General features: G+C 35.9%; 1 protein-coding gene across 1 annotated transcript in view; it reads right to left on the bottom strand.

The window, feature by feature from the left end:
* Positions 1-300: 300 nt before the first annotated feature.
* LOC117328361 (MAP7 domain-containing protein 1-like) overlaps positions 301-27,998 on the bottom strand; it is a 60,732-nt gene continuing 33,034 nt past the window's right edge. Inside the window, 12 exon segments of the mRNA XM_033885887.1 lie at positions 301-4,138; positions 8,963-9,318; positions 16,233-16,858; positions 17,208-17,366; positions 18,031-18,135; positions 18,713-18,893; positions 19,545-19,684; positions 19,687-20,028; positions 22,947-22,997; positions 23,464-23,751; positions 24,747-24,817; positions 25,699-25,950. Of these exon segments, the coding sequence (XP_033741778.1) occupies positions 4,125-4,138; positions 8,963-9,318; positions 16,233-16,858; positions 17,208-17,366; positions 18,031-18,135; positions 18,713-18,893; positions 19,545-19,684; positions 19,687-20,028; positions 22,947-22,997; positions 23,464-23,751; positions 24,747-24,817; positions 25,699-25,950 (2,585 nt within the window). The 3' untranslated portion in view covers positions 301-4,124.

Below are 27,998 nucleotides of genomic sequence, written 5' to 3'. Positions count from 1 at the left end.
CCACAAGTCATTGGACAGTTGAATGATGTAAATTATAGCAAAACCTTCATTGTCAATTTAAATATTTAGGCTGTGTAAATGGATATGATGATATATATCATAACTTATAAACAATAGAAAATGATTTGGCAGTAAGTACATCTAGAGCTGTGATAAACAGCTGATACATACTGTATTATTGTTTATAAAGTATTACTTCAACTTCCTATAAACTCATTATCAGATCTCTGCAAAAATAAAACATCCAATATTTGATTGAGGTCCATATACACACAACGAAAAGAGAATACCAACACATACTGTCATGTTTTTCAATATGTTTATTCCATATTGGTATTATCAATAGTATTAAAACATTTGGACAACTGACGCTTTGCAGAATAGTCAAGTACCTACTGGATGTAATGGTACATCTTGTCCTTCACAAACATCCACGGGACTCTGATAAATCAGAAATAATCACCAATAACGGCCAGTTACCATTATACATTGTAACTATACAGAAACATGAAGGAGTAATATGTATAGGCAAAATTTTAACTTTTTGAAATTATTAACAGTATAATGCAATGTACTTTTCACCCACACACAGAAACGAAATGATTGACACAAAATCTGGATAACAGATTTCTCTCTTCTTTTTTTTTTATTAAAATAAATCTTCTGTGAGGTTATTTTAGTTTATTGATTTTTAAGGAAACAGGAGTAATATATTTGATTTTTTTCGTCTCAACACAAAGTATGTGAGTACTGAATAATAATAAAAAGGTTTAATTTATAATTTACCTCATGAGTATCTAATTAAATGATAAAAATTTTAAGAGAATATTCCATGGAAATGATAAAGGAAAAGTATTTACCATCATTTTCCAGATTAAGAAAGGTAGACAACTCTACAGAAATAAAGCACCAGCATCTTAAATATAGCTTAGGTCACAACAAAATATTATGTTCCATGAAAGACAGTGTTCTTCAACTCATGAAATTGTTGAAATTACATAACCAATTTGTGATATCACTTTCTCCTTAATTCTAACACAACACCACCAGTTACCTGTTCTCTTAAAAGCTTCAGATCATTCATAAAGATATAATAAATAATGGTGAGGATTAAAAACAAATGTTTCATATGTTAATTATAATCATTTTATCTAATTAGATTTAAACAATGATTTGAAGTGAAACATGGAGTGTGATCAATTTTAATTTCACGTAAATAATAATCAAACTTAAAGGTAGTCAATTTAAGTCACTCAAAATTAATGTTTTGAGGACAGTGAAAAATACAAAACTTTGTTTAAATTATTTGACACAAAATCTTTGAGGTAATGAAAATGTTATCAAAAGCATTTGAAAAAAACTAACAAAAAAAAACAAAAAAAACCCACCTTATTATCAATTTCTGTCTTAATTTATTTACAACTTTTGAACTTTCTTTCAAAATTGGTGCTTCAAGGTAAGAAAATTAATATATTTTTTGGGGTTTTGTATTTTATATTTTGGACAGGCAAAGCACGGACAATGGAATGAAGATTTAATTTAGCATATCACATGTGTAGCTTCATACAACAAAGCTATTTACATATCACCTATCACATTTCCAGCACACAACACTGTATTCACGTGTGTTATCAGTCCTAATTCATATTTTAAACCATAACATCATGCCCTTATAAAAAAAATTGGCAAGTGGAAAATTGAAGGGAAAAAAGCATTTGTTTGAATAACATTGATTTAATAACAACATAAAATATGCAGTGCAAAAGTGTAAAATAATTTCCTTTTTTCCTGTTAATTCACAACACTGGTTCCCACACATTAACATTTTAACAAATGTAAAAAAGATATTCACTTCATAGAACACTATTTTCTCATTGGGAAAAAAGCACTGGCATTGTAAAATGATTTTATTATATCTGAAATCATTAGAGAACACTAAAGCCACAATATTAACTTATCTTCCATGCATGTCACTGGCACATCAATTTGGGTGAATAGTTGGACTAGATGTACAATTGACCAAGTAATGTTAATGCCTTTACATGTCCAACAATAACGACAATATGTACTGCAGCGCCAATATACAAACTCATGCACTAATCTTCTCAATGTATTTAATTCATAAATGCAGTATACACATAATTTATATAAATACATTTTAATAATAAAATTAATTATAGTAACTTATGTTTATGAACATATGCATATGATGCAAGATATCTATTCCATTTTGTTCTATTCTGTAGAATGCATTTAACATCATCACATTTTTACTTCATTCAAAGCATTTACACACATCAACTACATGTACAACTATTGCTGGACAGGCTTTTCACAGTTAGTTCACTAAAGCTTTATCACAATTTTTTCATACTCGTATTTCACAGCAGATCTAATGTGGCAGCTTTGAAGTGAGAACACAGTTTCCAGAATTTTCTTCATATTCCTGCACTTTCACTAAGATAAATATTAAAATATGCCATTATATGATCATATTTTCGAATCTAGATACTAAGATGCACATGTACATGTTCTTTATTCAAACATATCAATGAATTTAAGAGTTACTTATCTTCAGCATTATTCAACTGCATGTTTTCCTTACAATTCAGAGCTTTAAACTTATAAAGTTCATCCATAACTCTCTCCTTTCCCAGAGTTGAAATGTAATTTGTATAACCTCTATTATGGGGTTCTCCCTTTGTGTTGTTAAAAGATGTTTCTCTTCATCCCCAGGTGATGCTTCCCTTGAGACATATAAAACAAGGCAAACATCGGAGGAAAGAGATTGGGTGTTCTGGCATCCCCATGATATCCTTGCAAGTAAGGATGTCTTGCTGAACTGTACTGTCCTGAACTTTTGATTGACGCATCTGATGAAATATTTATGCTCAAAAACTCTCAAATTAATATTTCAAAATTTTAAACAGAATAAGGATTATTTGACATTTTTCCTGATATCTAAGTACATATTACAAATCCTGAATCATAAATCCCTTTGGTTAATAGTAATCTTTAATGATTGAATAAATTTAGCCACACCAAAATTCCAGGACATACAGCATTGATGCCTTGTATCTAGAGTTGTTCCCCTTGAGTTGCAACTTTCATTTTTCTATTATGTAGAGAGGAGAAAGTTTCTCATATTACATGCAAAGAATTGTTAATCAATATATGAATAAAATGAAAAAGTATTCTCAACAAAATTCTGAGAACTAATATGTTTTTTTTAAATATATGACATCTTATCAGGCCAGCTGACTCTCAATGAGTAACTAAATTAGAGATAAATAACATTTTTGAGCATTAAAAATTTGTAAAAAAAAAAAAAAATTGGACATAGAATAACAAGCCCAATATTTTGATTCAAGAATAAATATAGAAAGCAATGAACTTTTTGCAATTCAAGGTTTTCACAACGCTCGCAATTGGTGTACATTTTTGGAACCCTTTATATGATGGCCCAGCATTTTATTCATTGTACTTGCTATGCTAGGCCCATCCCGAAAAAAAGGCTCTGAAATTGAATGGCTGTTTGACCTCATTGATAGATGCCAGCCCCTTGGGGACCATGGATAAAAGTTAGAATGGATTTTAAAATCATAATTTACAGTAAATTCATTTTTGTTTCTGTACTATCAGGAGAATATTCCACATTACAGGGAGTGCCACACCCCCAGCCTCACACTAGCTGTATAGTATAGGGAGAATCACCCTGAACAATTCTCCACATTTGACCTTCTTCTGACTCCGAATCTTCTTCTCCTTCACCAATTCCGAATTCTTGGAGCTGTCCACGGACATGATCATGGCTTTGCACCATTGCCACCTCAAGTTGCTGCCACATTTGATCCAACTGTGACTTAGCTTCAGGACTTCTGTCCAGATGTATAGAGTTTTCAGATTCCACACCATTGGTTTTAGCTTGGTGCATTGTCACAATGATCTGATCACTGTCACCTAAGCTTTGTGGTTCAACGGGGCTAGGTGGCGCCACCAGCCCACCAACTAGTTCATTGTTGCTGCTGTCACCGACTGGAGACGAAGATGCAGCATCATGTTGGTGTGAGGAATCGTCTGTGTCTTTGGAGACACCGTTGGTCACTACACTGTTGTAGGAGACCTCAAGACAAGAAGTCTGAAATGAGATTTGAAAAGGATATGTGTTAAAGCTGACTAAAACTGGAGGATAGTAATAATATTATCATTATATGCCTGTGAAGTTCCTTTGTAAATTGGTTAAAAATGTTTGGAAGTGTAGTCCAGACAAATTATGAAATTATATAAATAAATCATGTCAAATGCTCCTAAATACAAACCAAATCATCAGAATGCATATTTTGGTATAAAAAGGTACAATTTGTTTTAGAAACACAACAGTACTGAAAATTCAAATCACAACTTTACTACAAATATCAAAGTTTGACAAGAAAAAGAAACTCCAAGCAAAAAGTAGCATCCTAAAATCACCCTTGACTGAGAACTGAACCATCATACAAAATGTAATGATGGCAGAGACATGAAAATTCATACAAATCTAGAAAATTCTACAAATTGTAGATTTACTATATGAACTTAAATACATTCATTCTTTTTATTCTCCTGGAATGTTTTGACATATATCTATGATAGCTTGTTGGCAGCAGAAAGTCAGGTCTATCTTCAGAGAACAACAGATGTACTGATCAATGTAGCGTTTTGTATTTGTAAAGATGTGACACATCCTTGATCCAATACATAACTGCATCACACACACAAATCAATAACTGTTTGAGCCTTACCTGTGTGACAGCTAATCAATACAAGATATTACAAACTCTCACCTCATATTCAAGTCTGACTCTGTTGGTGAGGACAGTATTGATAATTAGCTTACCAAACCTGATTCTGTTGGTGAGGAAAGTATTGATAATTAGCTTACCAAACCTGATTCTATCGATATGAATACATAGGATGTCAGGAATGCCACCTCCAATGAAGTGAAACCTGGGTCACTATATGATGATTATCAACCAATATATGACCTTTCACCAGTGTCCCTACAGTCTAACATATGTGTGACCTTTCACCAGTGTCGCGACAGTCTAACCTATGACCTTTCACCAGTGTCCTGACAGTCTAACCTATGTATGACCTTCCACCAGTGTCCCGACAGTCTAACCTATGTATGACCTTCCACCAGTGTCCCGACAGTCTATTCTATGTATGACCTTCCACCAGTGTCCCGGCAGTCTAACATGCATCTTCTCACCAATAATGTTGATAGTTTAACATATGACCTTTCACCAGTGTCCCGACAGTCTAACCTATGTATGACCTTCCACCAGTGTTCCGACAGTCTAACCTATGTATGACCTTTCATCAGTGTCCCGACAGTCTAACCTATGAATGACGTACCTTTCACCAATGTCCCGACAGTCTAACCTATGTATGACCTTCCACCAGTGTCCCGACAGTCTAACCTATGTATGACCTTCCACCAGTGTCCCTACAGTCTAACCTATGACCTTCCACCAGTGTCCTGACAGTCTAACCTATGTATGACCTTCCACCAGTGTTCCGACAGTCTAACCTATGTATGACCTTCCACCAGTGTCCCTACAGTCTAACCTATGACCTTCCACCAGTGTCCTGACAGTATAACCTATGTATGACCTTTCACCAGTGTCCCGACAGTCTAACCTATGTATGACCTTCCACCAGTGTTCCGACAGTCTAACCTATGTATAACCTTTCATCAGTGTCCCGACAGTCTAACCTATGTATGACGTACCTTTCACCAGTGTCCCGACAGTCTAACCTATGTATGACGTACCTCTCACCAGTGTCCCGACAGTCTAACCTATGTATGACCTAGCTACCATCAGTGTCCCGACAGTCTAACCTATGTATGACGTACCTCTCACCAGTGTCCCGACAGTCTAACCTATGTATGACCTTCCACCAGTGTCCTGACAGTCTAACCTATGTATGACGTACCTTTCACCAGTGTCCCGACAGTCTAACCTATGTATGACCTTTCACCAGTGTCCCGACAGTCTAACCTATGTATGACCTTCCACCAGTGTTCCGACAGTCTAACCTATGTATGACCTTTCATCAGTGTCCCGACAGTCTAACCTATGTATGACGTACCTTTCACCAGTGTCCCGACAGTCTAACCTATGTATGACCTTCCACCAGTGTCCCGACAGTCTAACCTATGTATGACCTTTCACCAGTGTCCCGACAGTCTAACCTATGTATGACCTTTCACCAGTGTCCCGACAGTCTAACCTATGTATGACCTTCCACCAGTGTCCCGACAGTCTAACCTATGTATGACCTTCCACCAGTGTCCCGACAGTCTAACCTATGTATGACCTTCCATCAGTGTCCCGACAGTCTAACCTATGTATGACCTTCCACCAGTGTCCCGACAGTCTAACCTATGTATGACCTTCACCAGTGTCCCGACAGTCTAACCTATGTATGACCTTCCACCAGTGTCCCGACAGTCTAACCTATGTATGACCTTCCACCAGTGTCCCGACAGTCTAACCTATGTATGACCTTTCACCAGTGTCCCGACAGTCTAACCTATGTATGACCTTCCATCAGTGTCCCGACAGTCTAACCTATGTATGACCTTCACCAGTGTCCCGACAGTCTAACCTATGTATGACCTTCCACCAGTGTCCTGACAGTCTAACCTATGTATGACGTACCTCTCACCAGTGTCCTGACAGTCTAACCTATGTATGACCTTCCACCAGTGTCCCGACAGTCTAACCTATGTATGACCTTTCACCAGTGTCCCGACAGTCTAACCTATGTATGACCTTCCACCAGTGTCCTGACAGTCTAACCTATGTATGACCTTCCACCAGTGTCCTGACAGTCTAACCTATGTATGACGTACCTCTCACCAGTGTCCTGACAGTCTAACCTATGTATGACCTTCCACCAGTGTCCTGACAGTCTAACCTATGTATGACGTACCTCTCACCAGTGTCCCGACAGTCTAACCTATGTATGACCTTCCACCAGTGTCCCGACAGTCTAACCTATGTATGACATACCTCTCACCAGTGTCCCGACAGTCTAACCTATGTATGACGTACCTCTCACCAGTGTCCCGACAGTCTAACCTATGTATGACCTTCCATCAGTGTCCCGACAGTCTAACCTATGTATGACCTTTCACCAGTGTCCTGACAGTCTAACCTATGTATGACGTACCTCTCACCAGTGTCCCGACAGTCTAACCTATGTATGGCCTTTCACCAGTGTCCCGACAGTCTAACCTATGTATGACCTTTCACCAGTGTCCCGACAGTCTAACCTATGTATGACGTACCTCTCACCAGTGTCCCGACAGTCTAACCTATGTATGACCTTCCACCAGTGTCCTGACAGTCTAACCTATGTATGACCTTCCACCAGTGTCCTGACAGTCTAACCTATGTATGACCTTTCACCAGTGTCCCGACAGTCTAACCTATGTATGACGTACCTCTCACCAGTGTCCTGACAGTCTAACCTATGTATGACCTTCCACCAGTGTCCTGACAGTCTAACCTATGTATGACGTACCTCTCACCAGTGTCCCGACAGTCTAACCTATGTATGACCTTCCACCAGTGTCCCGACAGTCTAACCTATGTATGACGTACCTCTCACCAGTGTCCCGACAGTCTAACCTATGTATGACCTTCCATCAGTGTCCCGACAGTCTAACCTATGTATGACCTTCCACCAGTGTACTGACAGTCTAACCTATGTATGACCTTTCACCGGTGTCCCGACAGTCTAACCTATGTATGACCTTTCACCAGTGTCCCGACAGTCTAACCTATGTATGACCTAGCTTCCATCAGTGTCCCGACAGTCTAACCTATGTATGACGTACCTTCCACCAGTGTCCCGACAGTCTAACCTATGTATGACCTTTCACCAGTGTCCCGACAGTCTAACCTATGTATGACCTTCCACCAGTGTCCTGACAGTCTAACCTATGTATGACGTACCTCTCACCAGTGTCCCGACAGTCTAACCTATGTATGACCTTCCACCAGTGTCCCGACAGTCTAACCTATGTATGACGTACCTCTCACCAGTGTCCCGACAGTCTAACCTATGTATGACCTTCCACCAGTGTCCTGACCAGTCTAACCTATGTATGACTACCTCTCACCAGGTCCGACAGTCTAACCTATGTATGACCTTCCACCAGTGTCCTGACAGTCTAACCTATGTATGACCTTTCACCGGTGTCCCGACAGTCTAACCTATGTATGACGTACCTTTCACCAGTGTCCCGACAGTCTAACCTTTGTATGATGTACCTTTCACCAGTGTCCCGACAGTCTAACCTATGTATGACGTACCTTTCATCGGTGTCCCGACAGTCTAACCTATGTATAACGTACCTTTCACCAGTGTCCCGACAGTCTAACCTATGTATGACCTTCCACCAGTGTCCCGACAGTCTAACCTATGTATGACGTACCTCTCACCAGTGTCCCGACAGTCTAACCTATGTATGACCTTCCACCAGTGTCCTGACAGTCTAACCTATGTATGACCTTTCACCGGTGTCCCGACAGTCTAACCTATGTATGACGTACCTTTCATCGGTGTCCCGACAGTCTAACCTATGTATGACGTACCTCTCACCAGTGTCCTGACAGTCTAACCTATGTATGGCCTTTCACCAGTGTCCCGACAGTCTAACCTATGTATGACCTTCCACCAGTGTCCTGACAGTCTAACCTATGTATGACCTTTCACCAGTGTCCTGACAGTCTAACCTATGTTTGACCTTTCACCAGTGTCCAGACAGTCTAACCTATGTATGACCTTTCATCAGTGTCCTGACAGTCTAACCTATGTATGACGTACTTTCCACCAGTGTCCTAAATTACCACCTTCTCACCAATAATGCTGTATAGTTTAACATATGACCTTTTGGCATCATTACCTGTAACTTCCTGTCTCCGGGCTGCATTGTCTTCAAAGGCAATTATAGGCTTAGGATGGGAGTCAGAGCTGATATTATCCAGGCTAGTGTCAATACTGTTAGTGTTGAGGTTCAGTAAGTCATCCGTCGTCTGGTGGGCGAATAGCGACTGCTGTGCCTTCACCTCAAAGTTTTTATTGGTAACACTCAGGTCTATAAAATCTTCAAATTCACTGTTAGGCTCTGTGGATCCACTGTCTGTGGCCGTAGAAACCTGTTCCACAGATGTGGATATAGTCTGCGAATCCACCAGGCTCCCTCCTAGTGACTGGTCTGAAGATGTTCCTAGGGATGAGTCGGCAGTTCTCATACTAATACTGTTAACAGAAATAGGAGGAAATTACGTTGTGGTGGTCTTCATATTATGCAATGATTTTTTACAATTTTTACATATTTTTTTTCATTAATCCATTACAGATAATAAGTATCAATACTGTATGCGGTATTGTTAAATGCTGCTATGTCATGCACATGTGAAATAACACTGTAATGTCCTTATAATTAATAGATGTAACATGACTGTCTCTGTGATGAAAAATATAGTCTAAATAAAAACTTGCCAGCATTAGAATAAACAAGTCGAAGAGTTTAACACTTTTTTTAAGTAATGTGATGAATTAAATATTGCATCCAAAAGACCAAAGGCATTTCTTACTTTATTATCCAATATGACTGCATGTACAATCAAGTTAAATTCTTTACATACATAATCAATGACTGCATAAACAGAAATGGATATTTGGACCACTGATTCAGTCAAATATACCAAATAATTTTCAAACAAAAATTTACTAGGATATATGACACATGAACAGCAAATGGAGTAAAATGAAGGAGGACTTTGGAAAATATATGCTGGATTTCAAGACGAGAAACTAACTGAATTAAGTCAAATAAGTATATATGTGCTGAAATTAGTTTAGTAAAATCAATGCATCTAGATCTAGTCTACCACATAGCTTCAGCTTGTAAAATTTCAACTATATGTTCAATAATGCAGGTTATATATAACATGTTTTACTTGAACAGTACATGTTACTTGTTAAAATTGTACACTATAGCAAACTCTGCAAACCAGACCTTTACAAATAACATTCATTACATGAAGATTATATCTAGGTAATGGAAAAACATTATTATTCCAGGTAATCACAGTTTAGAGAGGTTGCTGTGTCAGTGTACATAACAGTTTGTTCCTCATATTATACGACAACCTGCAAGCAGCCTCAATTGCAAATGTAAAACACATTCAAAAGATTATCGGACTATTCTTGCTTTATTTCTCACACTGCTTAAATTTCCTGCTTTTCCAACACAACATTTTCCTGACATAGTGATAAATTAAATCTGGTATGAGTCATTTACAGCGGTATTTTCAGGTAGATTAGCAAAAACCACCTGTATGCTAACGCTGCATGTACAAGATATACACAATGTCAAATGAAATATGCAACAGCTAACTGAATTAATGGAAGCCTAAAAAGAGCACAGAATGATGTGTTAAAATGCAACCAACAAAATGGCTTCCATATTCTGTTAATATGACACAAGATTTACAACAGCCTACAAGCGATGGCCTTTAAACTATTGAATTAAATCTACATCCTGGCAAGGATCGACACATTCCACGAACAATGCCTGTCACTTATACATACGTAACAACCAACATATCTTAAACTACAGCTAAAACAGAATAATGAATGACCTGATCAACTTGAAATCAATACTAGATGCAAATATTCAGCACATGCAGAAAATAAACACAACATTACCTGAACACAACTCCATATTGGAAGGTGTGACCCCTGTGTCTAAACAGCACTTCCTCTGTGTGTTACCTGTGTACAACTAAGGGACCATCTCAAAACCAATCCTCAACCATATTTCTTACTAGTAAATTCAAATGCTTGAGTGATGTTTTTTATTCAGTTCATGAATATGTTTACCTGGAAACTAGAGTTCATGGCAGGAATATAGATGGGAGGTTAACGTTTAACTATTTATTGTGACCTAAACCTTTAAAAGCTTTTGAGATGCCTGCGGGACACGTGACCTGTTTATCCATCTACCTGTTGGAATGTACACACACATATATATCGAGTCAACGTATACTGGTACAGCTCATTTACATACAATTAAACCTTTATGGCTGTAGGTTTGTCAGTGAAATAATGCCATATATATACACCTTATCTCGATAAGTAGGTCTAAATACAGCCCAGATAAAGCCAGCTCAAATGACAATGAAATCACCCTTCACTCCCTATTGTTGTTACCTTATTTACACTACATCTAATATAAACTATCCTACATTTAGGTTTTTTCAACAATGATATCAGATCATAGTTATTTTCAACACTTATATTAATAAAGTAGAATGTCTGTACACTACCCTACAAGGCGTCTTTTAGCACTCTGGGACAGAATCATGAAAAACTTTCAATACAATTCCTAGAATGCAATAGATAAATATCTCAGCAACTTCGACTTGCACTAGAATTCAAACTTTAGTACCAACTTGGCCACAGGACCAGACTTGGACCCCTGCCTCACTTTTTGACTTAGGTCGAGTGTTCGCTCCTGTGAGGAAAGCTTTGTCCCCTGGCTGAGACATACCAGCTCGAGTCTGTAAAAATGGTAACTTATGTTTATATTGCTCATATTGCTCAGCATTTTGGGAGGGGAAAACTGGTTCACCTGCATGTTGTCAGTATAATGTGATTGGGTGGGGTGTCCTGCTGGCAGTATACTTCAGTCAGGTAGCACTATCAAGTCGGTAGCAGTTCTGTGCTATAACAGGGAGGCAAACATGAACATACTGCAGCCTCCCAAAACACATGTACATGGGAAGCTGTCTTTAAAGGAAAATAACTGTTGATAGGATGCTAAACAATACAAAACCAAGACAGACTTGGACAGTTTGTATAAGATGATCAAGGTTAATTCAGTGTATGCTTTTAAAAGATGATAGCTTTAATTTAATATTATATATTTATATACATAGAAAATAAGAGAAGCATATATGCACTTTTTCAGTATCTATAGCTACATGTATCAAGAAGCCATCTTTAGTTTCAAACTTCATTCTTTAGACTTGCTAGCTATTTGTTTTATCTTGTTTTTATTTTTGAATTCAAATCATGTGATAATGATTGAACTGTACCCACCCAATGGTAAGAGATAAAGAAGTCCTATCAACTCCCATGGTAGATACATGTATAATCATCTTTATCTCTCACTCAGTAAACTTCATCTCTTGTATCTGTTATTTGTATTTATAACAGTCTAGATATAGCAGTTTATCTTGGGAGTTTATTCTAGTTATCAGCCAAATAAAAACACTATTTTGTATATGTGTGTTATCTGGATCTACTTCCTTTCAGCAACATGTTTTCTTTACAATATATGGAAGTGTGGAAAGTAATCTGCATTCAAGAAAATGGACACCTTTTATTCTATAAAATACAGTATACCTTTTTTTGTTGATTCTTTCATTGAGCTTTAATACCTTTTTTTATAACATAGTTAGCCTGTTACCCAGTGAATTCGCCCATGTAATTTTTTTTGTACATGTCATTAGTTTTACCTTGGAGTGCTTTTCATTGGCTGCGTCATGAGTCAGAAATAGATTGTGACATCATAATATCGACAATGATGTTACATCATGAACTGAATCTTCCGGTACATTTTGCCCTCTGCATTTTGATGGGTTCGAAATGTAAGTTTTCTTACTTATATGACAAAATTATCTGAAATTTGTTGTATAAAGTTTTATGAAATTTTGAGTTCATGCAAGTTCTAATTTTTTCTTGACAAGTCTTCTTGCAAAAATGAAAACTTCCTACACTGAAAATTGTATCACAAAATCTCATATGAAACAAAAACTCATTTACATGTACGATATGTATCTCAAATCTGTATACTTCATATTCTAAACACAACTTTACAACTGAATTGAAAGTCTCATATTTTATTGCAATATAATATATACATGAAGGTACCAAAATCATCCTATCATTTTTCTGTCTACAAATACATCTCTATAAACCCTAAGCTATTATGGGTAAAACTAGACAAACATGTCATGCTGGAGTAGTTTAATTAAGTATCATGATGAGATGCACCAACAGATAGGACGTGTACTAGCTTGACCTCTGCTGCACCCTATGACCTGTCTAAATTGATTATTATGATTGACAGCAGAATGTATATGTGAGACTTGCCTAGAAGCTGTGGACTTGTCAGTCCTGTGTGCTAGGTCATGGTCACTCCTCTAGTTACATGCCATTCAGTTGATGGGCATGGTACAGATATGATGGGCATGGTACAGATATACGTATACAAATATATGTACCAGTAAACTACATATCCTCAGACACTCAAGGTACTGCATCAGATACATACATTTATACTCCCTAAATATAACATAAAATCAAGTGAAAAGCTGAAAGATTTTTTTACAAATAAATTATGTTTAATTTGATGAAAACTTTTACATTTTAGCCTATGACCCTTATGAGTTGAGATAGAAAAGACCTCATTGGAACCTCATACTAAAATTAAGGAAGTTCTTCAATCAAAACAAAAACAAAATTCTTAGTTCAAATAATTTTCAAAGGAACCTTGAACATTTTGCACTATATGAGCTCATCATTTGTACTGTCATTTTTTATTGTTTTGTTAATATGAATCAGTGAATTACCTAGATTAATTTTTTTCTGTCCTAACATATTTTCTTCCCTCATATTCTTTTACTCAAGTTACTAAAGTGTATATAATTCATTCACATATCTACATCTAACCTACAGTTGACTTTGCCTTAGGCTAAGACTATGACAAGTCCCAATTATAAAGTCTGACATATTGCAAATTAATGTAAGTCAAGAATGGAAGACGATTCAAGTTCCTTGAGAAAAGGTTACATATGACTGAAACATGTGACATTGCAAAGTAAATATATTTAAGCATGAAAGAAAATCAGACTGAATTTGTAAGTTTCAAAGAGAGCAAATTTCCGTTTTGCTTTTGTGGTACATGTGTGTGTATATAAAAGTTTTTGTTTTGTGGTATAAAATTTTAGTTTCCTTATTAATTTTTTTTGTGGTATTAAGTTTTGTTACATTACAGTATTGATAGTATGTGTTGATAGTTGTCAAACTCTTACAGCCTCATTAACATTGCTTCTTTTTACATTGACAGTATACATATATTTATCTACATTTTCAGAAAAAAAGTACTGGGTGTATAGATAGCAACATAAATTCTATCCATGGCTAGTGAGGACAGAAGTTACAACAACAGGACTACAAAAGAGGTTCACAAATCACTATACAAAAACATGTTCATATGATACACTAAAATATTCCCCCAGCTGTGCCCAACAGATTAGCTCTACTGACTTTAAATTTACAATGCATAATCATTGTCAAGTTAGTCGACAGACAACTTTCACTGAAACTAGTCATATATACAAATATTAGTTATGCTAGCTCAAATTTTAATTTAACTATCACAGAAAATCTTTTTTTTTCATTGCTATACAAATGTACACATTATTTATGCTTCACTTGTACATGTTCCTCTAATGATGGCAAAGTACATTACTGTCATTATGACCGTATTGACAATCTTGTATGCTTGTTCCAGAATTTTTTTAACAGTTAAGAAGAAAAGGAAATATTTTTTCTCCATATTTCACAACCTTTTCTTTAATTCATCTACAACTTTATGTTAAAGAGATAGATACATTACTTGCCAAGAAGCTAACTTGACACTTAAAATACTTGCCTGGAAGCTGTATGTTCAATTAACTTTTATGAGTATGTTTACTTTACTTTCAGAAGTAGTTTTGAAATCACACGTCTCACATTTTTTAAAACGCAGACTCTTCATGTTTACTTTATGTCATTTTTATGAATATAAATTTAAACTCCACTAGTGCTATGAACTTAAAAGCCACCACTCATACCCTAAATCAATATTAAAAGATCCCAATTCGTGACATGTTGGAAAATATTGCTGGTGAAAATATTTATTTATTGCAAGAACTGAATGAAAACTTATTGCAAAAGTGTCACAGATAAAAATACTAGTTTGTAGATATACATGGTACATGTGCACCTCGTAAATACAGAAATTGTCCTACTTTAGTATTTTATAAATGTACTGATAGTCCGAACTCTATATTAAACCTAAAGTTTAACTGTGGTACAAGTAACTTCTTATAAGGATAAAACTATTTATTTAATGACTATGACAGTAGAAAAAGAACAAACGACCAAAGATGCAGAAAAAAGAACCAAAACACATATATATCTATCATTAACTCAATGATTTTATTGACATATCAACTGAGTTACCTCCCTTATCAGTAAGCACTCTGACCATGCATGCTATTGATTTAATATGAAATATATGTGTTTATATTTAAAGACCTCAATAACAATATGCATGCATAAAGCTGCAGTGTAAAATATCCACAGAATCACTTTGGCTCCAATTAATCTCCAAACCAACCAACAGTTATTCCAAAGATCTGTCCATATTTGTGTCCTCATACACAGATTTTCAAATATCACAGTTTAATACCATCAACATCACAAAACTCCAAGCACCATATATTGTCATCATATTTCTTACAACTTGCACAACACATATAAACTTTTCTTTTCCTCACATATACATCCATGAAATGTGTTTCTCTGAATTTGTAAACACGGACAATAATCTATTATCGCTGAAACAGGCAAAGATTTTTATCCCTCGAAACAAATGCATCACAACTTTGGCCGAACTGTAATTATGTTTAATATGCTTCTAATAATGAAGCAATACAAATGAGTCTATATTCCAACTTCAGGACCTTATAAAGCATAGAGCTCATTTGGAATTTATTAGAACATTAATCCGCAAGTGTGATGTGTATCCAGGCTGTTTTTCTAAAGCATTGTAGAAAGATCCCGTAGAAAGAAGTTCCATTTATAATATGAATGTTAACCAAAGTCAAATAGCAGTTCTCCATGATTTATAGGTTCCTGAAGGGATGAAAGAGAATGTTGAATGTGAACATGAATTGTTTTTCAGCAAGAATGCTGGCGTGGACACTACACTAAAAGAGCTGGGCCCCTAGTAGCTGGCACTGTGCGGCAGTAGGAGATGAGGTGAGTACCACTCTGGGCGGCAGTACTACGTGAACACAAACACAACACACCAGTGAGAGGAGAAGACTTACCTAGAGTCTACTAGTTCCTGTGGGTACTGCTCCATCTCTCCATTCTGAGATACACCATTCAGTGACGACGAAGACACTTCAGTTTTAATTATCACAGAGTTTGAACCTAACTTTTGTTCTGCTATTGATACATCCTTGGTAGTACTTGTGTCACTATCTACACTTCCGTCCGACTTGGAATTTCTTGATTCACTTCGATCACTCTCATTGTCTGCTATCACCAAAGAGTCTATTTGTCCCTTTTCCCCTGTCACTCTCTCACTACTGCTCTCATCCATTTGTTCCACTGGCTCCTCTTGCTTGTTCCCATTGGTTGTTATATCATTAGTCTTGTCCTCCGTCTTATCCATGCCAAGCCTCTTTTTACCCATCAGATTTTGCAGCAAGGGTGACTTAAATTTGGGAGTCTCGCTGCCACCATTCTGAGATTTATTTTCCACAAGTTTCTGTAAAAGAGGTGACTTGAATTTTGGCATGTCAGTGGCAGGTTGTAGCAATGTCTTGGCCTTGTCGTCAGACTTATCATCTAGTCCATTGGCCTCATCAGCACTGTCTTCTCCACCCTCATTGGATTGAAGACTGTTCTTGCTTGGGGAGTTTGATAGAGATTGATATGGAGAATCTCCCTGAAAGGTGAACAACAAGGGGATAGTAAACTCTACACATGATTAACTGTCGACAGACAGGAGTGATAAATATACCAAATACAACAAAGTAAATTCAACTTTTATACTAATTACCATATCAAACAAATTGTCTTTGCATGATAGTGAGAGAAGCATGTATTTCTGTATAAAAAATTATTAGAGAATAAAAATATATTCTATTTTATCATCAAATCATACCATGTATATTAAAGAAATATATATACTGTATTGTGATTTGTAAAACATAAAATATTCTTGTGTAAGTACAGAGGCAAATTATATTCAAATCTGGTAAAATACCAACACCAAGTTTCTAGGATATATCTACCTTGTCAGAACCAATCAAGATCATGGAGCTAGACATAGACCCAGTCATGGAGCCGATCTGTGATCCGGACATTGAGCTGTTGGTACCAATCATGGAGGAAGTCATGGATCCGGTCATTGGGGAGTCTGACTTTACTCTCTTCATGATCATCTCCAGTCGCTAAAGTGCATGAAGACAGGTATTATATGCCTCAAAAAGGTAATACTTTCCAAACTGCATAACATTATTTCATAGCTTTGTAATCTCTTCAACTCTTTAGCCATTACTGTTTACAAATTATGGTTATCATCATATACCTTGAAATAGACATGTGTACAATTTTATTTTTTACAATATGAGAAAAGAAGAAGGGAAAAATCCCTTGGAGACAGACAAATCAACAGACTATATGTTTTTTGCTACTGAGACAATTGTGTGATGCTGTATAATAATGATGTTATGATTGTTATCACAAAGGTTTGCTTTATTTTTGTTTAGTGTCCTATTAACAACCAGGGTCATTTAAGGACGTGCCAGGTTTTGGAGGTGGAGGAAAGCCGGAGCACCCGGAGCACCCGGAGAAAAACCACTGGCCTACGGTCAGTACCAGGCAACTGCCCCATGTGGGTTTTGAACTCGCGACCCATAAGTGGAGGGCTAGTGATAAAGGTGGGGACACCTTAACCACTCGGCCACTGCGGCCCCCTATCACACAGGTGTCTTATGCTCTTTACGACATGGCTGTATAACATGGTAGAACAGAACATTTATGTGATAAATGTTTTTACATGGAAGAACATTCAAAATATCTTTCTCACCACACAGTCATAAGAATCAAAAGTACCTTCTTTCTTTCTAGTCTCTCCTCTTCATCCTTTTTGGCCTTTTCTTGTTTTTCTTTTTCCAATCTTTCTGCATCCTCTTTGGCTTTTCTGTCAGCCTCTTCTTTCTGAAAACAAAATAACAATGTTCAAATTTTCATATGTTCAAAATTAAAAACTCTTCATTACTCTGTAATATGCTCCCTGAAACAACATTACATTCATACTGTTGATCTATTTGTGGTCTGCTCTGTTCCCTTTAAAACAGGAAAGATACCAGACATAAATGGAAATTATTCAATGAAGTTTTGGTAAATGAGATGTTAAGATGCTAAGTCAAAAGATTTCTTAATTTTTTTCATTACATGTGAGTTCATTTTATTTTATTTTTTTTAAATACCTGAAGAACAATATCCCAGAAAGCAACTAAATATGGTTTACAATTCACAGGTAGAAAGAGGTATCAATTTCCTGTTACATACCAAAGCTATTGTTACTACAAGTAAGGTGAAAATGAACCTTATATATTGTCTTCCATGACAACTTTTCTCATATTCTTTACTTCCTATATATCTTGCATTTATTTCCTGAATCATATCTTTACCTGCCGTTAGATCACGTTTATATGTATTCTAAAACAAAATATCTTTAATGACTAGAACCTGGTGGTTAATGACCGAGGATACCATACATTGTGTCACATACCTGTTTCCTTTCCTGTTCAAGGCGATCAGCCTCCTCCTTCTTTCGGAGCTCCTCTGCCTCGATGGCCTTCCTCAGTCTCTCCTCCTCATTCTTCCTAGCTTCTTGAGCCAATCTGCTGGCTTCCTCCTCCATACGAAGCTGTTCCTCCTCCTCCTGACGTTGACGTTCCTCCTCTGCCAGTCTGTAACATATAATAAACAGTGTGAAGGCAAACACCATACATAAAAACAATAGAATTAATTCCTAAATATTTTGTAATATCTGACCTAATCAATCTCCTGCTAAAATGATAATTGATATAACAACTATGCATAATAAATTCTTCTAGATTATCATTAAGTTCTATAAAAGTCCACACCCTCATTACTAAAACAAACTAGGGACCAAGAGAAACCTGCAGTTGTAATTTGAGAAAGATCCTTCTTGTCTTTTCAAGAAATAGCCATTAAAAAGATGGCTTATGGACAACATGGAGTGGTCTGATGATGATGGGCTAAAAAGAACAGCAGCATACCCTGAAGAAAGGTTTTTAAGGTGCCTACTCACAACCACCCACCCACTACAGGTGACCGACATGTTTCAGCCTAAATCAGCCTGTCATTCGGTTACATGATGAAGTTAGAATTAACAATAGAGGTCATTATCTTTTGTTCAAGACATTCACAGAACATCTAGACAGGCTACAGCTCCTTCATATTGTAGTGCTCCTTGTATAGATGGATCAATACAAAATCAATGTTCAGCTTCTGTAAGTGTGTAAAAGTGTCCGAGTTAATTTTGTTCCTTTCCTTCATTCTACTACCAGCTAATCTTCGTTATTTTTTTTAATTACCTGATCTCCTCCAACCTTTGTCTCTCTAACTCTGCTTCCTTCTCTGCTTTCTCTCTAGCTTGTCTTCGTTTTTCTGCCAATTTGGCCTTGTATTCATCCATTTCTATTTCCTTCTTTGACTTGGGGGCAGAGGCGGGAGTGGCCGGGGTAGAAGGTGCGCTTGGTTTACTCTGTGCTGGAGTTGCTGGGGTTTTATCTTCATTGGCTCTACAATCTTCACAACCTTTTCAGGAGTTTTCTTTTGAATTGGAGCAGATTTCTCCTCATCCTCTGACTTGGACGAGGCTGGGGACACAGACCGTGGTGTTGTAACCTTAGCAGGCTCTCCTTCCCCTGGCTGGGCGGGGCTCTCCACTTTCCTATCCTCAATAGTCTTTGGGGAGGATCTGGGACTGTCTAGAGCCTCATTACTGCTCTCCTTACTTGTGGATTTCCTTTTCAAAGGTTCTTTATTTTCTTTGTCCTTTTGTTTAGGTGTTTTTGTCTGCAAATTAATATCAAAATTTTAATCATAAATCTGCATGAAAGCAAAAACTTTTAAATTCATCTGTTTGAAACAAGATGACAACCACAAAATAAAAATGTATTTAAAAATATATCAGGCATGTAACTGGATTATCCCATTATTTCTGATATGTATCACGTCTTATCCCCCATTTTCTGCAGTAAAGCACTTGTAATCTAATAAAACTTTGTTGAATGGCCCATGAAAATCAATACACTGCTCGTGCAGCATGCAATAAGGAAGTTTAAAATCTGTCGGGTTGAAAATGTGGAATTATCAATCTGCAGATGTTGATTTTTACATTGATTGATTTTCACTCTGGAGCTTCCTATAATAAACACAATGACAACGACCTGAATGAATCAGTTATAGTTTTTGGTTAATATACTGTTCTGAATGACTATAGTTTTTGGTTAATATACTGTTCTGAAAGATGGAGACATTTCTCTGCTGAACTAGGCTATCAGTGACCACTTAAAGAGCAGATCAGCGACAACCACTTAGGTGATACGCCATTACAACATAAGTAGTACAGCTAAAAAAGAAATAGTCACCATCGACAGTATGTATAACTCTGGTTAGATAAATAGGACCTATGTTAGAGATATTAGTCAGTTTTTACTCCACCCTCTGCTAGATTAGTTCCAAGGGCCTCACTGTGGTATAAATAGTCATTGTTTCTTATCAAAAGAATCTCTAAGATTTCTAGTGTTTAATGTCTATCTGAAACTAACAATACCTAAAACATCTGGATGTTTATCTTTGTGTACCAATAATGCATCATCTTCACTGTCACAGATTTCAGTACATGTACATATGTCATAGTAGCAGATTGACGTTTTTATTATTTTGTAACATCCGTGACATACCGCAGTATTAAATCACCTGATAAAAAGTTTGTTCTATAAATATACACAAGAATGAATACTAACACGCATCTATGCGTTACTAGTGGACTGTAACAAGACTAGGGAAGCAGTTTTTGTATTCTGCCTGGTGGTATTGTCATGAAGCAAATCTTAAAATATCTGTGTATAAACATATCATAATGTTGTAGTAGGATGATTGCTAATAAATATCCATTCAGTTTTTATTTTTAAGCTGACATTAATGTCATAATGGCAAAGGAAGCTTGTTCATGTTAATATTGCTTTAATTATACACATGTAAGTTAACATAAATTCATCTGATATTAATGAAATGCAAAAATGTAAATAATTCTTACTTATATGACAGTAAAGATTATGTTTTTTCTTAATTGTCCAGGCAAACCGTCACCGGTTAGTAACAGCAATAACTTGATTTGTATAACAAATATTATTAAAATACTGTAAGCATACAATGTACTGTATCCTAACATTTTTTTCCAAACATATCTGTACCTTACTAATTATATAACAGATGAAACTTATAGTTATTCACTCGCAAACACAGTAAAGAGAAAAAATTTGTGAATTATACAAACCTAATGGTTCACATGAAATAATTTTTTTCTTTTTTTTTCATGCAAAACATTTTTGAAAACTACATAAGTGTACGGTGAGGTGGCTAGAGTAACAGCATTCAGGAAAGTCGCAGACTAAATATGTACAGTTAAAAAAATACAACAGTGACATTATCCAGACTAATCTCTGCTAACCACACAGCATATCCACAACTTGTAGATCTAACTAGGGAATCTACAATTTACAGCATATCCACAACTTGTAGATCTAACAAGGGAATCTACAAACTCCTTAAAACAACCTTAATCTACTTCAATAGTTTGTAGATGATCAACTTCATTGCGTTTTATTATCCATAACAGTTGTAAGCTAATTAGTAACAGTTACTAACTAGGGTACAGGGTTTCAGATCTACTTTTAAATCCAAGGGTTATCAGGTTTTACCTTTCCTCAGGCAACATATTTACATGTAGCAACAACCATACATTTTACCTTTTTTTTTTTAAAGAAGCATAAAACCTGATGGCTGTTCATTTATGAATTCAACGACTAATTATAGGCCAAAGCCATGTACAGTGAAACCTAACCTTTACCGACAATGTATAGGACAGAGTCAATGTGTATGTGTGTCGGTAAAGTCAGTGTAGGCGATGTCAATAGAACATGTCTTAGCTCTTCTGGATACGGTAAAGTGATACAGGATGTTGTTGAAGTCAGTAAAGTCAGGTGTCACAGTACAAACCTTTTTTAATATTATTGTTATAACCTGTATCTAGTCTTGGTCTTCAGTATTCTATTTTATTGAAGATATTCATGGAAAGATCAGAATTTATTTGATACCAAAAAAAACCTCAGCTCCTCATTTTATTAAACACTGGAAGCATTGCCGAAAATCAGATAGACACAACATTAAATTGGAAAGTTGAACTGTCATCTATCAATAAACCTAGTGTTTCAATTTTTATAGTTTTTACTCAGATCAGGTTTGTGATAAAGAGATTTGTCACACAACAAAACAAACATACACTAGGAGAGATCAGACAGCTGCTCCAAAAAATTTCAAAAATAATTCTACTAAAAGTTTCCTTGATAAAGTCTTTGTGTTTGCAACAATGTACAACTCAGGAATGACATGCTGAAATCAAATAATTCATCAAAAACAAAATGGATTTGTTAGTATGTCAGTAAAAGGCATACAAATGATACAATAAATAAAATCATAATAAGAGTACATAATGTTAAAGTGTACATCCATCATTAAACCTTAAACAACAGGAATGGTTTACAAATTGAAATTTTTGTCCAACATCGCACAAAGTAATTTTCTCAAACATTTTCTTACATTGGAAAAATGTAACATTAAAAAACAGCTATATTACTAAGACAAATATTTCAGTTTGAAACCCCCTGATAAGGGTTTGTTTTGGTGGTAAATACATGCACTTAACTAACCTTCCTAGGAGAAGAATGGGGAGCTACAATTGTAACAGATTTCTTTGTTCCCTGCAAAAGGGCAGCAAACACAGTCTAAGTTATCAAGCCATGTTGGATGCATAATCATATGCATATCTCATATTTATCATTATGCATTGATTAAAAAAATCTTATACAACCATGAAAGCACTTTTCTTATGAAGAAAGGAACTATATTTTTAAATGAATATGTTGATCATTTGTTATTACGTTCTGTCTATATTTCTTGCTACAATCCATGTTTTTTCCTCATTAGACAAAGGAAATCAATATCTTGTGATGAAACATGTTACTGATAACCAGAATGATATATTTACAGCAAAGCAAACTTCTGTTTCTCTAGAACACACAACATAAGCTGGAAAATATACAATGATAGCAGGATCTTCAAACAAAATGGTCATTTCTTACAGGCATAATGACCTCATCAAGATGACAGGTCAAGCATGCCTCAAGTATCCTAATTCAGAGATTAAATGACTGGTGCAATATTTACCTTGGTAGGTGTGGCAGCCCGTTCTCTTGTAGGCGTCGCCCGGTCCTTCACAGTTTCCGTCTTGACTGGTGTCTCATTCTTGTACATGGCAATCCTGGGCGTTGACAGGCGGTCAATCGTCTGCTGACTGACCCGAGCTGATGACCGTTCTGTTGATCTCTCAGGTGTCTTCTCATGGTCACTTTCCTGACTGTCCTTTGATTCTTTTTTCTTGTCTGCCAATTTCTGAAGCTCTGCCTTCCTTTTTTCTGTGAGTTTTTTTATATCAACACTGCTTCCTCTCTTGTCCTGTAAAATATATCCCTAATATTCTTATTCAATTGAAACAAGTTTTGAAACAAAGAGTTTACTATGATGGCTTTAAGGCTGAAAAGAAATCAAGGTGAAGAAATCTTATTCTAGAGATATCTTGTATATCATGTGCCACTGACTAAGTATTGCTAGAGATTTAATTATAAATTATCATAGCAATACATGTACTAACATATGCTGATATGCATAATATATTTCTCCTCATAATGCTTATTTTTGCAGGATAAACACTTGAAAGCATACCACACAGGTAAAGAACATGGCATCATAGAATCCACTCTACATATAAAAGACAGAGAATTTAACTGACAGACATTTATTTACTGCAAATTGATTTCAGTGCTATATTCATGTCCTGAACTAGTGAGCTTCCATGGGGTATATTCAGGACTTGAATGGAATGGTATAGGTGCAGTGTAGAATGGAGCAACAACAAAATGATTCTAGATAATCTAATTACCACCTTCCCAGCTATAGGTCATATTATAAAAGATGTAAATTGGTCATTGGGCTCAAATTTAAATTCCTGATCTTATCTCCTTGCAATCACCTTCTTGTTTACCTCTGCAAAACGTCTCCCTTTGTCAATGAAATGAAATACCAGCAGAGCTAATTGTAGTATCATGTTACAGGTAATTCATACTGGTAGAAGACATGAACCTCTCCAAACTGTGAATTCCTAACTTTGTACACAACCCTGGACACACCTAATACACAAACCTGTCAGATTTAGAAGTAATAGTGTTATGCTGATTACCATACTTAGCCTGTAAGGGGGTCTAGTCTTCAGATGTATATAAAATGGACACTGGGTTTATTCTCAAATTCAAACCTGCATTTAAGAAATCTCTAGAACCGTATCTTTCTGTGGATAAATAATGAAGCTGACTTAAATCTATGGAACATGGGGTTATCCTTCGTACATAATGGCAATGAATAACTAGTGTTTTTCTGTACAAACATAATTTCACCTTTTTCTCCTGTAGGTTTTGTTCGTCTTTCTCTCGTTTGGGAGTTGATCTTGAAGGTGTCTTCTGGCGATCTGGGAAGAGAAATATATGAAAGTAGACAGTTGCATTGGGCTGACAAGTATTGCCTTTAAAATATTGATGAGCACCGGTCTGGAAGACCGAGGAGTTCTGAAGGAGACAATTTCACATAGATTTTCCACAATTATATTCGGATTGAAATAAGTCAATATGCCCAAGCTTTATCAATATTGATTTAGTAGTCCCTTATGGTAAAGATTTGACTCTAGATCAAAAACCAGATACCAGCATGGACCTTGCATCATCTACTTGTCTTCCACGTAATCAGATTTAACTAAGGCGATAAATATTCAATTCTACCAAGCCTAAGTTCTATTTTCATTCCAAGAATTTCATCAAGTCCAGTAGATATCAACATTATTGCTATCAATCAGTTGAACTGGAGACAACTAAATTTAGAGATGGAGTCAAGTCCTCACCTCATCTAATGAACAGTGACAGATGGCGAAATGAACATGTATTGTTGATCATGACAACTCTATAATAAAGGATTATCTGCCATTGTTTTAGGATCTAGTAAAGTGGTATATCAGATCAAGGTCGAGCAAAAAATCATTCACACCGAGGTTGTTACTTCTGGTAAAGAGCTTATACATTTTTGAGGTTTTCCATGAGGTCATGAGCTGTACATTTTGAAATCGTTACCTCTAGGAAACAGCTGTAGACTTGGAATTTTTGATCAGGGTCAAGGTCATAATGCTCACCTCATTTCGTTTTCATTAAACAGACAAAAATACTCATAATACAATTGATCTAAAACGACCTGTTTATCTCAAATTTTGCTTACAGTCCACACTATGACATAACAAGCAGCCATTATCTGACCTCTGACAAATGTGAAGTGTTCACTCTAAGTGAGCACTAATGTATTTACCTCTGGCTAGTCTGTCTGTGCTCTTGCTTCGTGAGGCTCCCTTAGGACTTTCTACAGAGATGAAGCTTGGTACAGATCCTGCTATACTGGCTGGTCGAGGTTTCCTTGGGGTTGTCTTTGGGTCCCTCAGTCGGACATTCTCCCTGGTGCTTAGGTTCATAGTGCTCTTAGGACGGGTAGGGGGAGTGCCGCTTGGTGCTAGAAAAGAGCGACTTCTCTTCGTGGGACCTGCCTCAGGTATTGAGTTTAACACTGCCATGGGGACATGGTCAGGTCATTTTGTGTTCGTGAATCAAAGTGCCGCCAAAAACCAAACCAAATGTAGTGCCATCCAGTTTGTTGAGTGGCCAGATGGGCAAAATTTGGAACGGATGGGTCGATATGGATGAATGGATTGGTAAATGAATGGGATGGGAGGAGAGAAAAAAAAGGAAAAAAAGAAAAGAAAAACACAACATCAATCCAAGGTTCACAAACAACATGAGCAAAAAATGGTTATAATGAGTAATAATTGGCATGTGTTGATATAGTAAGGTTGTAAGCAGTGTCCTTCACCTCTGGGTGTTAAACTGCTGACCAAGGTTCACCTCCTCACATAGGTAGTATATTAGCAGTCAGTAATAGTTAATATATCTAGCAAGAATGGATACACATAGAAATCCCTAATATGTATTGGCACAAGATTCACAAGTTATTAAACTGTAATACACTGAAAACAACTGTACATTATATGTCTTTACAAACTATATACCTGGTAATATACGATCCTGGTCATAAAAGATGCAGAATGGTCTGTATCAATGAATATGCTGTCATTTAATGAGTTACTAGATAATAAATGTCAGTTATTTCAGTTTATAATCTATTTTCAGAAAAAGTTTATATTGATTTTTAGAGAAAATTTGTCTCAAAAAAGAATCTTGTGACATACACATTGCATTCCTCTTATTAATGATTTGCTGTGTGATTATGAAACATGTATGCTCTTGAATACTGATATTTTAAACTTCTTTCAAGCAAGAAGAGAAACCAAATCATTCAAGCATTCAAAGAAACCAATTAAATTGTCAAAAATTAATCCCAAATCAAGGTTTATGGAAATGTTTGTATTCTGAGAATTTATCAATGTTATATCACAGTGACATGAGACACCGACAAGTTAATTTGAAAAACAATGATCCAGACTGTTTACACAATGGAGGTATCCACTCAATGATTTATATACTGCAGATCTTCCCGTAATATCGATCCTGTTTTACCTGCACCGGATGGCCTTATAAAGAGTTTCCATAATACACACAGCAAAACACTCAGTCTGCAAGAATTATACTGTATTTAACATAATAAACACTCCAATTACCTATCTCCCTCATGTAAAGCTGTCTGGCATCCAATCATTTTTATCATTTACAGCTTGCAGTGCTAATATACACAAAGATTGCTCCAGGTATGGTTTAGATATGAATGAAAAGTTATTTTTTTTTAATTTGAACACAAATTCTTAACAGAACTGTTTCACCTAAAATATATTGAATGATATCTCACAATTCTTAAAATACATTTAAATACTTGGGAGAGAGTATTAAATTAAATACAGTATATCAGACATCTATAAATGTACATGTAATTTTAAGTGCATTTTTTGCAATGTACATCTAAAATTAGGAACAAAATGCAGCAAGGATGCCATATATGTCTATACAATGTACCCTGTACACCTACATCAATCAGTTGTATTAGTAATCTAATGGTATGTACATGCAAATTTTGTCATATTACTATCAATTAGATTGAATAATATAAAGAAACATGTCCATGCCCTGTGACTAAAACCTTAAAAAATTGAAGTTTTAATTTAACTTCTTATCTAAACTTAATCAAAATTTATATTTCAGTGAAGTTTTAATTTATCTTCTTATCTAAACTTAATCAAAATTTATATTTCAGCACTTAGTACTTTAACTCAATCTTTGGAATTTTTATTTTTTTAGATGTTATAACTCGGTTTCAAAGCTAAAATATTGCACAATTACACACCTATGTGTCATTTAAGAGTATCAAAATTGTGTCCTAGCTGTTCCTCAAATGCTTTTCCGTTTCAGATATGATTTGTATCACAACAAAATCTGAATGTATTGAATACAACATTCTTTTTATTTCTATCAAATCATGCTGTTAATGTCAAAGTTGAATCCATAAAGATGAAAGGACATGTGCATATCTTTTTCATCAGCATGACTATCATCGTTTTATTATATTTTGGCCATCGATTGACTGATAAAAACACCCAATGGGAGCAC

Source organism: Pecten maximus, chromosome 5, assembly GCF_902652985.1.
Source record: "Pecten maximus chromosome 5, xPecMax1.1, whole genome shotgun sequence".
Classification (NCBI taxonomy): Eukaryota; Metazoa; Mollusca; class Bivalvia; order Pectinida; family Pectinidae; genus Pecten; species Pecten maximus.
This window is presented reverse-complemented; position numbering and strand designations above follow the sequence as displayed.